Source organism: Podarcis melisellensis, assembly GCF_964234715.1.
Source record: "Podarcis melisellensis genome assembly, chromosome: 2".
Taxonomy (NCBI): Eukaryota; Metazoa; Chordata; class Lepidosauria; order Squamata; family Lacertidae; genus Podarcis; species Podarcis melisellensis.
Window position 1 is genome coordinate 40,770,931 of NC_138529.1, and position 14,625 is coordinate 40,785,555.

The window sequence follows — 14,625 nt, forward strand, 5'->3', positions numbered from 1 at the left end:
GCACTGGTAGAATCCTAGAAGTACAGTGGTACCTCGGGTTAAGTACTTAATTCGTTTCAGAGGTCCGTTCTTAACCTGAAACAGTTCTTAACCTGAAGCACCACTTTAGCTAATGGGGCCTCCTGCTGCTGCCGCGCCACCGGAGCACGATTTCTGTTCTCATCCTGAAGCAAAGTTTTTAACCCGAGGTATTAGTGGAGTCTGTAACCTGAAGTGTATGTAACCTGAGGTACCACTGTATATAACTGCAGGGTTGGAAAGGACCCTGAGGGTCATCTAGTCCAACCCCCTGCAATGCAGGAATCACAACAAAACCATCCATGGCAGATGGGCATACAACCTCTGCTTAAAAACCTCCAATGAAGAAAAGTCTTCTAGCACCTCCCACCACCGGGAGAGGCTGATATCTAGGGCAGTGTTTTTTAACCACTGTTCCGCGGCACACTAGTGTGCCGCGAGATGTTGCCTGGTGTGCCGTGGGGAAAATTGAAAAATTCAAAAGATTTAAAAATAAAGTATTTTATAATTTTTCACATTTCTGTTTACTTACTATTTCATAATAAAGTAATTATAAAATACTTTCTTTGTGTTTATTTGATTCCTATTCGAGAATTACTTTATATATAGTCAATATAGGCACAGAGTTAAATTTTTTAACATTTTCTAATGGTGTTGTGTCTCGTGATTTTTTTCATGAAACAAGTGTGCCTTTGCCCAAAAAAGGTTGAAAAACACTGATCTAGGGCAACCCCTAAGTTGTGGAATTTCTGCTGTATGCTGAAGATACATCTCTTTACCCTCACCTTTATCCTGAACCTCTGGCCTACCTGGTCAGTATGCCGAGTCCAACATTCAGAGTCTGAGGGGGTCAATCCACACAAGCAGAGTCCAACGGTCAGGAAGCAATGTTTAGGGTCAATCCAAGTAGCCAAGTCTGAAGTCCAGCAGGCAAGATATAGTCCAGAGTCAAACCCAAAGCACAGTCCCGTAGAGGTCCAGGAGAATCCAAGCTGAGGTCCATCAGCATGAGGAGTTGAGCAGACACAGCACCTCAGCTCTGCTTCCCTTTGGTGCTTTGAATGCTGATTGCAGCACCTGGGTCTGATGAGGTATATGACCCTCACCTGTTCCAAGCCTCCTGCAGCTGAGAAATCACACACCTCCTCCCAGAGCTGGCTATCTTTTATCTGAATAGATGTGTTTTTGCTTGTGTTTGTTATAATTGGTTTTAGTGTTTACACTATTTTCTTGGGTTGCTTCAGGTCACTTTTGTGAGAGAAGGAGCTTAAAAAGTTAAATAAATAAAGCAAGCAATGGAACGCAAGGCATAGAATTTTCCAGGAACAGAATTGCTAATTTGAGCAACTATGTTTGGATCCTCCAAACACAGAAAGCTAAGCTCTGCTGTTGCGGGATGATGAGAGTTGTAGTCCAACAACACCTGGAGGCCACAGGTTCCCCAACCCTGCTCCTAAACAGCTGGAAAGATTCCAGTATAAGTCCTTAAGCACAAGCCCTGATCTAAGGCAGCAGTGCTCCAACTGTGTTAGGAGGAAAAAGCAAAATACCCTATTAGTATGAGCACAGAAGAAGCCGCTCTGGGAAATATCAGGAGAGAAGCATTGTAAGGCGGTATAAATTTTGAGTTTAGGAGTTGTCAAAGGTTGCAGTACTGGGGGAAGGTTTCTTGTGGCAGACTTTGGTCTCCTGTGGTGTTACTGTACAAAGTTTGCATCAGCAAAGTAACATGGGGTTCAAAAAGATACTGAAAATGAAATGGTGAAGCGAAAAATGGACCAGGACAGTTGTCAAATGAAAGACATGCTGCAGAGAACTGGAAAATGTGAGCTGTACTGCATTGTTAGGGGACCAGACTAGAAAGATGAAGAGACTCTAGCCAGCATGGTTTCTTTATGTGGCAAGTGGAGAAGCAAGAGAGGTATTTAATATTTTTCACTTCGATGACAATGCAGATAAAGCAATGGGGTGACACAAGTTTTGATTAATAAATCTGCAGCGTACTGTGCACCCAGCAGAAATGTTACATATGAAAGGCACACATTCTTCACTAGAGCTCAGAGTACAGAAAAAAGTAAAGACTCATATGTGACTAATTTAAAGCGGTTAGCAGGGAGTGGTGTCAATCATGTATTAAAGATCACACAGTTTGTGACATAAAGTCAGGCAGAATAAAAGTCAGATTACTGAGAGTGACTGGTTTAACTCTGGAGTGGTACACTTGCTAAAATACATAAAACCAGAGAACCAAAATCTCAAGAATCCAAGAGATATGACGAAAGCAATTCTAAAAGAACACTTTCAACTGGCTACTGTAGACAAAATAAGTTAGGAGAACTACTTAAATCAATACCCGTTATCAACCAGTAACAAAAGGTACTAGCTCTGTAAATTCCATTCACCTTTTGGCAAATACAGTTTAAGAACATAAGAACCACCCTGCTGGATCAGACCAAGGGCTACCCTTCATTCTGTTCCCACCCACAGTGGTTGACTAGATGCCTCTGGGAAGCCCACCAAGACAACATGGGCACCCTCTCCCACAATTGTTCCCCAGCAGCTGGCATTCAGAGGCATTACAAGAATGCCTTTGTACCCATGGCAGTTTCTCTTTTTGCACAGGCCCCAAAATGCTGGCAACGGAAGAGTCAAAATATGCTTTCTAGCATGAGAGTACTGTTTATTTTATTGAAATCAAAATTTATAACACACTTTCCCCCTCTAAGTTGCCTAAATTGGCTTACAAATTTGATCAACTATAGATGGTATTCTGAGATGGCAAAGGATTATCAACTGAGAAGGAGTCAATTCTTATGAAGCAAATATATTGCTGTCTTATTTGTCAGCTTCAGAAACAAAACTGAAGGATTTTCAAACAGCTACACAAATGATAGAGGTTTGCAATCTTAAAACATACAATTTAGCAGGGCTGACTAGAAGTAAGAATGAAAGTTCCCAAAGATAGCTATAGGTACTGAAATTAGAAAGAAGAATTCAAGGAACATGATCACTTTAAGAAAAAAGTGATAAAGTCATAGTAACACAAGTCCTATGAAAAGAAATTCTAAATACCATGCAACACAAAAATCATCATCAGAATTACATTATGAAAAAGAACTACTAAAGAAAGAAAGGATAGGGCAGACATATGTGCTCTAACTGATGATTTGGTATCACCATATGGATGGCATCAAACATCTGAAATAAAAAATTTTAAGCCTATGATATTTTCTCCCTGTGACATCCAGCAGAGCTTTTGCAGGTAGTACAGGGCCTTTTACAGGAGGCAGTAAAACTGCTGGTAACTCATTGTAATTTGTTTGCGAAGCATTTTTAGAATAGAATCTTGCATCTGCCAGGACCCTGCCCTGGCTGCCCTGCTATAGCAGATGAATCTCAAAAGGTATCCAGAACACTATCTAGTCCTGTTGTGTTTGATGAGTTTCAGTTTGCAAGGCTTGAGGATGTGGACAAGGTGCTTAATGCCTCCTTGCGATAGGGCTGTTCCCTGCTTGCTTAAAGGAGGCAGTGCAAAACCACTCCTTAAGAAGCCCTCCCTGAAAATTTACGTAACTACTGACCAGTCACCAGTTTCCCCTTCTTGGGCAATTCCCTCCCACAGAATTCCTCAGTAGACATTGTTGCTATGGAAAGACATTCTTTTAAGCCTGCTGAAATAGGGCAGTAAAAACAAAAATGTCCCATCATTTAATTTATCCTGAAACACAGGCAAGCTATTCCAGCTTCCTTATCTAGCTCTTCCACCATTACAGTTTGAAAGTAAAGTTATTCCACATCCCCCAGGTTGCACTTCTTTGCCATGGTGACAGTCACGGTCTCACCCAGGTGAGAAGAGCTGTAGTCGGGGCTGCTGCCAAAGCCCTCATTAATCAGCGACTCAATTATCTCTTCAAAGCCAGACAATCTGCAGAACATATTCAATAAGGTCCCACAAACAGCAATTTATCTCTAATTATCTAATCATCCTTCTCTAAATCTGCCACTTCTTACCAATAATCTTATTACTGTAATTAATTGCAGAGCTCATTAAGTACACAGAGCACAGAAAAAGTGTATACAACAACATCCAAATTCCACCCACATCTTAAACTGGGGAGCAGGATGCCTGGAAAAGATTTTTCTTTCTTCCAGAGAAACCCACAGCAGTATGATCTCTTCCATAATAATGAAAGGGAGGAATAAGAATAGAATGGCAAATCTCTCAGGTCTCCAGAAGGACTACCCAATATAATCTCCACCCTTAATGAAACCTACGTCAATAGTTAAAATTAGGGCCAGCCCAACCATAAGGTGACAAGGCGAGTTGCCTCAGGCGGCAAGCTTCCGTGAGTGGCAGTGCCATTGTGTACATGCTGCTTGCTGCCGCCAGGCACTCATCCCTGCCAGGTGCTTGCTGCTGCCTCCTGCTTCTCCGCCACAGCCACGCTGCCACCTGGAGACACTGGCACAATGGCAGTGGTGGGCAGGCCATAGCAACAAGGGTATCTGGCCACAGCTGAGGGGCAGGAGGGGGTGGCAGGGGGCAGCAGGGAGGCAGCAGCAGTGTGTCAAGAATAGTGGGCACACACTGCTGCTCCATCATTCTTAAAATCCACCAGTCTGCCAAGAAGGACAGACTAGAAGTAATGGCAGGAAGAGGCTCTGCCTTCCTCAGAGCCATGGCTGGGAGCAAGATGGGGAATGACCCCAAGTATTACAATTACTAAACAGGAAGACAAATAGTTATGTGGTCTGCCGAGACTCTCAACAATTTGCAAGTGGCCCAGGTGGGGGGGGGCTCTATATATCCTAGATGTCATGTCTACAGACAAAAAAACAAAAACCACAAACTGGTATAGGAGAAATGAAGTAATTTCTTAAGGATAAAAACTGGATAACAAACACCAGGTAGAAAATTTGCATAACATCTCACGTTAATTGCTTCCAGAACAGCCATTGGAGTCACTCTGTGGCTTCCCAACTGTGGTTCCTAAGGGTTAACACATTTATAGCAGCAAAAGCTTGCATTAATGCATTATTTCAACACATTATTCACTAGACAAGAACCACCGCATTATTGACTGTATAGACTCTGCTCAGATCTCCACAAAAGGCCTCACACATTCAGGAAACATTTTAAATTAAGTGCATTTGTAAATGCATGTGCTGAGTTGTCTGGCCAATTACAGGCATTTAATAAACCACTCATAATAAATAAACTGCGTGAGCCTGAGAGCCAATTTCAGGATAAAGGCGCAGCAGTAACCCTTGCACAGTAGGGAACATGCCCGCAGTTGAGAGTTTTGTTGCCATAATCTATAAATTATGTATAGCATTTACCCATCAATGATCCTGCACTGGAAACACATCCACGTTTAGCGAAAGAGTGCCAAATAGAAAATGAAGAAATAAATCCTGTTTGTCCCTGAAGAACCCATCTCCAGCACTATGCAATTCCACAGCAGCGCTTCCTCTTGAGAAGCCATGGATAATTTGCATAGAATTTGCCAATATTTTTAATCAGCTTTGCTTCTGTGGGCCGGGGTGGGGTGTCAATCTCTTTTGCAGATTTGACTGTGGACTATTAACAGTATAGCCCAGCTTCCTGCAAGCTGCTGCCCTTCAGTCATCAATGGACTACACCTTCCATCAGTCCCAGTCAGCATGGCCAATGATCAGGGCAGTTGTAGTCACACAACATGCTTCAGGTTGTAGAAGTCTGGAACAATTCTATTAATGCCTCCTCGGTAGTCCCACCAAGTTTAGTTGTGCTTACTCCCTGCTAAGTGACTACATGCTTGCAGCTTAAATCACCTGTTGAGCAAGTGAGGCACATCCAGGAGTTTAAATGTAGCCACAGTTAACTATTGCAATAAGGAATAATGTTCCATATTTCTTGATGTGCATGGGTTGCAAGATGATTGTTCACCATGTTATTATGATGTTGTTAGGGCACGTTGCCAAAGATGAGAGAACAACAGTGCTGGACTGTAGGGAGCCCAGACTGACCCAAACTTTAGCCTCCAGCATTGCCAGCGAACACCATGAGCAGCTAGGCTGAGGTTCAAGGCAGGAAGAGGCAGCCCAAAGGAAAGCTATGTCAGTTGAGTTGAAGTTGGGATGTCTACCCAAGGGGAGTATAATGGAGCATGGTAAGGAAACAGGCCCAATAGCCGACTGACAGGATTCCAACCTACTGGCTGGCTGCTGTTTCATTGCTACATGCCTTGCAATGCAGTTTTTTTCCCACCACAACTTTTGAAAAGCTAGTCGATGCCTTTTTCATAATGGTTTTAACAGGTAGGGGAGGGAAAGTCTGAAGCAAAAATAAACTGTAGTGAAAGTGCACCAACAGCAAATATATGAGAGGGAGAAAACTGTTGAAACCTTGATTTGGGATTGCAGTAACACAACGCCCACTTTGTAATGGGGGTGGGCTTTGAAGATTTGTAATATAGTGTTATGTGAAAGCGCAGCAAAAGGATCGCTTCCTGCTGATGACAGAAGAGCAATACTTCTGCAGCGCCGAAAGAGTGGAATGTGCCGGGGACCTTTCCTAGCCTTCTATTGTGCTGATCAGTTTAATGCGTACCATGAGTGCATTCCAGAAGTTGACAGTTCAAAACTAATCAAAATCCACTGGAAGGGAGCTTGCTTTTAATATTCAAATCACATTAATTAAAATTCCAGGAAACTCTTAACACTACCATGCTATATATGAAGGATACTTAATGCTGACGGGGGGGGGGGGGCAATTTAATAAAGGCACCTTACTATTTCTATTTAACTGAAAGTGAATTTGTGGAAGGGGGAGTTTCAGACAATAAAGCTGTGTCACTGCGCCAGCTTAAGTCCTAAGTGAGTTTCATTATCAATGGCTATTAATTTTTCATCAAATCAGTGAATTATAACAATGAGCATCACATATCCGTTTGGTTTAATCAGTCATACTGTGCCCTTCCAGCCCTTTAGCCCTCAGTTCCCCCCAAATACTCCAACTTTTCCTTGCTGCATTAATAAGACTGGAGGGGGGAGCAAAAGGCTGGGGAGCGACAAGTCAGTATCTTGAGCAATGGGTTTTATAATGTTGGGCATATTTTGCTCCTCCCACCATGAGTTCTTTTTGTTATCTAATGGCTGGGATGGCTTATCACACAACATTAAAGCTAGTGTTTGCACTAGAGACGTTTTCCTCTCTGAAGATGTACAGTGGGGCATCACAGAATGGCCAGGTGCCAACACTACTTATGGCACAACTGCACATCATTAAACAATTCAAATTCCAATGAAGCAATTGTACGACCCACAATCTCACTGGCCAGAAATTGATGGATGTCCATCGACCACCCCATGGATTTACACAAGTGCCAAACACAGTCTAGGTGTCTTTGCCCATTGTTGCTTGAGTCCTAGCACCTGAGAGATCACCTTAGAGCTGCCAATATATTGTGGGTTTCAGTAAGTGCTAACCAGCTGGCAGTATATTATCTTAACTGGCAGGTTTTCCTGAGATCAGCTACCTCCAGTCAACCCTGTTAGCATTTGGAAAAAAGGCAATTACCAGACACAGATGAAATGTTATTACAAAACTTACACTGCTTGTAAATGTTAAGTTCACTTCCCTCACTACGGGTTTCATTCACATTGTTTAATAGCTTTTGTGAGAACTCACTTCCATCGCAGCGTTCCAAAAGTGCAATCTCCTGTAAAAATGAACCATCTGTAAAGTGTGTCAGGCTTTGCTCTTCTATGCCTCTAGATGTTGTATGATGTGGGGGCCAATCTTTAACTGGATTTGTCTGGCAAGATAATCATTTTTCAGGGATAGCTGAAGTAGAATTAATCCTTCCTCTGTGTGGGGACGATCCAGCGTGTCGCCCTACAGTGTACATGACCAATTCCGTGGAAGTAAAAGGAAGAAGCACTTTCATTTATACAATCAGGGATCATCACCTGTATCTATACTTTCCCTGCAAAAGTGTGCAGTGCCCTGCAGCCTCTTTAAACCAATCTTGCTACATCAGATGCACTATTCAATTTCAGGGCAATGCCTCCCAGGATGAATATATAACATATTTTTACAGGAAACAAAAGTCTGAAACTTTTTACTTGCATTCTCCCATGGTGGCATTTTTTCATTACGTGTGGCCCCAAGCTTGTAAGAACGACATTTTTTGAATCTTCCTTGAGACTGTGGTTAAATATGAAAGATGGTATAAAAATCTCCTTGAAGGCAGTTCACACATGCACGCATAATACTTGATTACTCATCACTTGATGAATTGCAGCTTCCCGCACAAGCTCGTTTCATGGGAAAAGTTCGTGGTAATGGTTAGAAGGGGTACAAAAGTTGTGTGCTATTTCCAGCCACAATTCAAAGTACCTTCATAACCTCATGGCTTATTGACCAGGTACATCCTGACTATTCCCTGAAGTCACTGGTGGGGGTGCTCTCTCACCAATTAAAGCACAGCAGGTGGCAGCTAAGAGAGACCTTCTCACTGATGATGCTCTGTCTGCATGGTTCTCCAAATGGATGCTCACCTGCTGCCTGTGTTGTCTCCCCTTCAGCACTGGGCAAAGACTTTTTATTTAGTTTCCTATTACTTTTAAAAACTTTTAAGGCTAAGCAGATTGGTGGGTTTTTTTGCTGTTTACCGACTGTCCAAAAAAAATTTCAGCTATCAATTTGTTCTTGTATTTTTATTGTACATAAATCACACAGTAAATTTGATTTGAAGGGCAGATTTAAAAATCGATTAAACTTGAGGTGTGATCTGAGATGACTCACATATACATATGTATGTCAACATATCACTCTTTGAACGATGAGCACTCACGTGTGAACCAGGATTGGGTATTCCTTCATGCTATTAAAAAAACATCCAACTAAGAAACAGTGGCTTTTCTGATGATTGTCTGCTAGGAGAAGAGCATGTGAATTAAGAGTCTAAATCTGCAGGAGCAGTGCCACCCCTGCTAAAACCCACTTGGATGGTTTCTCTTTAGTCTTCAGGTTAAAAGTCCAGACGTAGGTTGGACCCCGTTGGCGGGTTTTGTACACAGGACATGGGTACATGTTGCGGACATCTTGCTTGTCGACAGGGATGGCTTTAATGAAAATAATCGGCATTGATGGAGTCAGATCCTTTAGTCGGGCATCAGCAATCAACCCTGTCTGTGAAGGATAGCAAAGGAAAATGTGAGCTTATTTGACCAGCAGCACCTTTCTTGTATCATTAATGCTAGGCCCACATGTCTCTATCTCCAGCCATTCCTATAATCTACTATCACCCATTATCAATGGTTTGCTCCCTAACCTCCAAGAGAAAAGGCTACTGCAGAGAAGACTAGAAGTCCTCTGCTTGGAGCTTAACTGATTAATCCTCCTTGCCACTTGCCCTGCCATGGTCCAAGGGGGCGGGAAGAATGGTCAGGTTATAAAATAAATAGCCATCCTATTACACAGCCCCACTGTGCAGAAAAATGTGGCCGTGAAGCCACTGCAAGCAGATTGCCTATTGGCATCCTTTTCCCATGCACCTTGTTGGGAAGGAGGAAACAGGACTGAAGATGTTGTGCTGCCACTGCTCTCTAGGGTGGGGAAGGAGAAGGTAAGCTCCACTCAAGGAGGTGTCAGTCAACAAGCCGGTCTTGCCCCCTAGATAGCAGGAGGGACAATCCCAGGGGACTCTCCTTCCTTAGAGAACACAGAAAAGCTACAAGCACTTTGCACATTATCCTTACATCCTCACAGTAGTGCTGCATAGTGATGAGAATTTACAATCAAATGCAATCTTCTGATCAGTTTATTCACCTTGAGGAAGACCATTAGCATTCCAACAGGCATATACAAATGGTAAGCAATCCTGATCCTTTTGCAACACAAACAATATGTACACTTTTATATTAAGGTAATTCTGACAATAAATAGTGCCTGCAGAGCTTAGGATTTCCAAAGGAGCAAGTAAACATTAAATAATCCTTGCAACAGCAACACTTCTGGGAGCTGGTGTTGCAACATTTCAACTTGCAGTTACATTTAGTTTTTTAAAAAATATTTTTGTGCAGGCACTTGTCTGGATGAAAGAAACAAAGGGAAGAATTCCTCCCATGAAATATGCCCCCATCTATTTTTAGATTGATAAAGTTTTCAATCTCTCTTAGAGCATTCCACAGCATTAATTAATGTTTTTATTTGCATGCTTATCTCCCTGTTGATCAAAAGAAGCTTTGACTTGGATACAACCATTTTCACTGCTTAGGGATATAATTTGGTTTACAGATTGGTGGAGATGTACACCTGCACACACACCTTCTCTCTCTCTCTGCTGAGATAATCAGCATCAAAATAATTCTTGGGAAAAGCCTGGCACAGCTATGCTTATTCTATTTAAAGCATTTCAATGCTGCCTTTCATCAAAAAAGACTTTCTAAGCGGTCAACAAAAGAGATTATAAAACTGATCATTAAAACTTACACCAAAGCAATAAGGGGAAAAAAAATCTAAACAGCAATGCAAAGCAGCAAAGAAGAATAGAAAACAATAAAATTATGATAGGACAGGAATGCAATGCATCTTAAGAAATTACATCTCATATATATCCTGTTCCTTCTCCTAGAAGCTTAGGGAAGTATATGAGGAGTTTCCCCCCATTTTATCCTCACAACAACCTTGGAAGGTGGGTTGAGCTGAGAGACTGCGACTGCCCCAGTGCCACCCAGTGAGTTTTAACAATGGGTGAGGATTTGAACTTGAGCCTCCCTAGTCCAAGTCAAATGCTGGCTTGTGAAAACACAGGGGTTCATGATCTTAGAAACATCACCAGCTAGGTTTTTGCCTTTTCTGTGCACTGATCATAAAATATGTGTGGAAAGAAGCCCTCAAAAAAGTAAGTGCAATGTACTTTGAAAGAACGCTGCAGTGACAATTACAACTCAATTGCACATTACACACACACCTGTCCTAACATGGCCACACTTGGTAGAGAAAAGCAGCTTTGGGGTGGGATTAGGAATGGGAAATAAGTAAGTGGGAGAGGCAGAGATGTGCATAATCCTTCCCATACTTGTCACTGTTCGGATCATAATTGCAGAAAACCATGTCCAACTCCCCTCTGTGCTTATCTTTGCAAACACCACTTCTGCCTCCTGAGGTGGGATTTTCCCTATAAGAAACAGCCATCTGGATGACATGTATAATATGTAGTTCCACCATATGCTAAGGATGTGGCTTCTGAGAGTGTTGCATTCACTTGTTGAGCACATCTCTTCCTTTGGTGGGCTGGTGGCGAGGGGGCATCATATAAATGTTATCTTTAGAAGAACTCTGAGGATTAGCTTGACTCAACCTGCCTACTCCCATTCCTGTCTGCTTCTTAAAACCACAGCACACATCACATGCCAGCAAGCCTATGCTGTGATTGGATGTTTACTCAGCAGTGAGTCAGGCATATCTTAGCTTACAAGAGCACACAATACGTACTTTTGCAAACCCATGTTTGTTGCACACATACATTGAACACAGGCTTTAGGCAGGCAGGTTTCTAGTGTATGTAGCAAGACTGTTTAGGCTCTTCAACCCTTTGACTCAAGCAGCATCTGTGTGTATTATTTATGCCTTTGGCAAAGCTGGAAGTGGCCTTAACCACCAGGAAGATCTCTCCCATTAAAATGCCATTGCTACAACCCTCACTGTCTGGTAGGATGGCCATCTACACATTGCTAAAAAAGAGAGGAAATGCATCACCAAAAAGAGGTGTGCATATGATAATTTATATGTAGAGTTTTAAATTTAGAAATCATAATAATAATTTAAATAGAAACACTGGGTGGCATTCAACATCTCGCTATTACAAACGTTCTGCCTGTGCAAGCATATCAGCTTGCCAGATGGAACGATTCCTACTCCCTTCCCTCTGCATACTGTTCTATGGGTTCTGCCAACTGCCCCCACCAAAGCAGGGGGCACAGAAGAGGAGCAAAAACCCTGTTGTGCTAATGGGATTCTTTAGGTGAATCCTGCCCATTATTGGGGTGGGGGAATTTGACCAGTGGACCTGTGTGCTTGCTTGGTCCGTGCTTGCTTGTACTAGCTGGTGATAGGCAACTTTAAAAGCACAGCTCTCCCTCCTCTAAACTGGGCTTGGACAGGACAGCCTTTAAAATACAGAATTGTCCTCTGTAAAGTAGTGCGCATGGCCACCCTGGTGTCTGGGACTTTCCCTAAATTGCTTCCCTCAGAAATCTTGCTCTCTGAGAAACCAGCAGAACGTAAAGTGAAAAGGGGGAAGAGTCCCAAATGAAGCTGTCAAAGACACACACTGAATCCTTCCCAGCTGTCCCCTTGCTTAGCCTGGGAATAAGGCAGGTATGGGGAACCTGCGACTCTCCAGATGTTGCTGGCCTCCGCTCCCAGCATCCCTGGCCATGCTGGGAGGGGCTGATGGGAGCTGCAGTGCAGCAACATCTGGAGGGCCACAGAGTTCCCTACTCTGCCTACTCTAAGGCAGGCATGGGAAACCTGTGGCCTCTCAGATGTTGCTGGACTACAAATTCCATCACCCCTGACCATTTGCTGCATTGGCTGGGGCTGACAGGAGTCTTAACAGCAGCATCACTACAGGCTCCCAACCCTTGTTTCTAGAGTGCAAAGAGCTTATAATTTTGTTGAGATTGCTGTTTTGGAGAGCCAGTGTGGTGTAGTGGTTAAGAGCGATAGTCTCGTAATCTGGGGAACCGGGTTCGCGTCTCCGCTCCTCCACATGCAGCTGCTGGGTGACCTTGGGCTAGTCACACTTCTTTGAAGTCTCTCAGCCCCACTCACCTCACAGAGTGTTTGTTGTGAGGGAGGAAGGGAAAGGAGAATGTTAGCCGCTTTGAGACTCCTTAAAGGGAGTGAAAGGCGGGATATCAAATTCAAACTCTTCTTCTTCTTCTTCTTCTTCTTCTTCTTCTTCTTCTTCTTCTTCTTCTTCTTCTTCTTCTTCTCCTCCTGGAATGCAACCTTTTCTTCTGTAAGGGGCTAAATTTTCCATACATATAATTTATCTGCCTTTGGCGAAATGAATACTAGCAGGGAATTCAGGACCTTGTAAAACCTGTCTGGTTTTCTTTTGTTAAGTGGGAGGCTGATATAGATTGGTTCATAAATGTAAGCCACCCACATAATAATATGAATGCATACATAAATAAATAAATATAGGAGGTTCATCTCTGAACAGGGCAGATGGAGAACGGCTGCCTTTAGCTGCAGCCATCACCTTACAGGGAAATTTCTTTTCTAAATTGGAATAGCTCCCTAAAGCGATTACCCTGAACTTCAGAGCTTCATGGTTCTTACCAAAGGATTAATTTCTAGTGAATATGCAGCCCAGAAAGAGTGAATGCGCACAGCAGAGTTAATAATTCTTTACACTGTCACCTGCATTTGTCCCCACAAGAATACGCACATAGCTAAATGAGCTATTGAATGCAGAATCAATGGTTCCATTTCAACACAGAAATGTCCCTGCCTGCCTTCCCCAACCTCCTCCCTCCTCCAACCTCTATTTAAAAAGACATGTTCGGGCACAGAGACAGAATATCATTATTGCAGCAGAGAAAGGAATACTTCTAGAAAATGCATTAAGAAATAGCTATTGAAACTCTTATTTGAAATTCCAGTTAAGCCCCCATATCATGCTGCCATAACTGCTGCGCTGATGACCCCAAGTTAGCCATTCTGTGATTGCGGGGTGGGGGGGGAGGGGGTTGTACAGATATGAGAAAGTGATTTTTGATTTTCTGATCTGCTTGATTACATTTGATTAGAATGTTTCACACATTGCAACGCAGGTTTGTTAAGTTTCACTGTTTGCTATGATGAGGTGTTTTTTACTTTTTTAAAAAATGCAGAAATAAAGAATTCTGAAAAGTACTGTGCTGTTGCTGCTGTGGATATACTATGAGTAACTTGTACAAAATATACCTCAGTATATCCTCTCCAAGTTAGGGTTTCACTTCTGTTGTTTTATTTATTTAGCCTGAGAATCAGCAGTGTATTCAACAGATACCAACTTCAAGCAAACATAACTATGCCTTCTTAGGAAAAGGCTATGTGTGTGTGTGTGTGTGTGTGTGTGTATGTGTGTGAATGTATGTATTGGGGGGGAACCCTCAAAGTTGCTTACAAAGAGAATAAAACAACAACATTATTGATGAAAACAGTTAAGAACAACTACTTAAAGCATTAAAAAAAATAAAATGAGCAATGAACTAAAAACAGATTTAGCGTACAAAAAAGCAGAGAAATCTGCCAGAAATGGCCACCTCACCAAGAAAAGGATCAACACCACACACACAGCTAACAACAAGCAAGACAGTCTGAAGAAGCCATCCTGAGGGAGACTGGTCTTTGGCCTGACTTCTCCTATTCTACAAAGTCTATCAGTTTATGGTTACCTCCTGTTCATAGTAGAGCAGAAGAAGCACTAACAAAGGATCCACCTACCAGGTGGGTTCCTCCTGATGTTTTGACCTTTCAATAGAAAAACAGAGGTAGATGACAGCCACAACCAGTGCAAATCACTCCAGGTCTAGTTTGCACGCCCACACCCCTATGCTGAT

At 42.6% G+C, this 14,625-nt stretch overlaps 1 protein-coding gene across 2 annotated transcripts in view; it reads right to left on the reverse strand.

Annotated features, from left to right (window-relative positions):
- Nucleotides 1–8,706: 8,706 nt before the first annotated feature.
- The window catches only part of DNAH9 (dynein axonemal heavy chain 9), a gene marked incomplete at its 5' end in the record, with an annotated part of 180,545 nt that continues 174,626 nt past the window's right edge, over nucleotides 8,707–14,625 (reverse strand). For both annotated transcript variants that reach the window (XM_081894902.1, XM_081894903.1), the window contains one exon: nucleotides 8,707–9,196. In XM_081894902.1, the coding sequence (XP_081751028.1) occupies nucleotides 8,969–9,196 (228 nt within the window). In that variant the 3' untranslated portion in view covers nucleotides 8,707–8,968. The remainder of the gene's footprint in view (nucleotides 9,197–14,625) is intronic.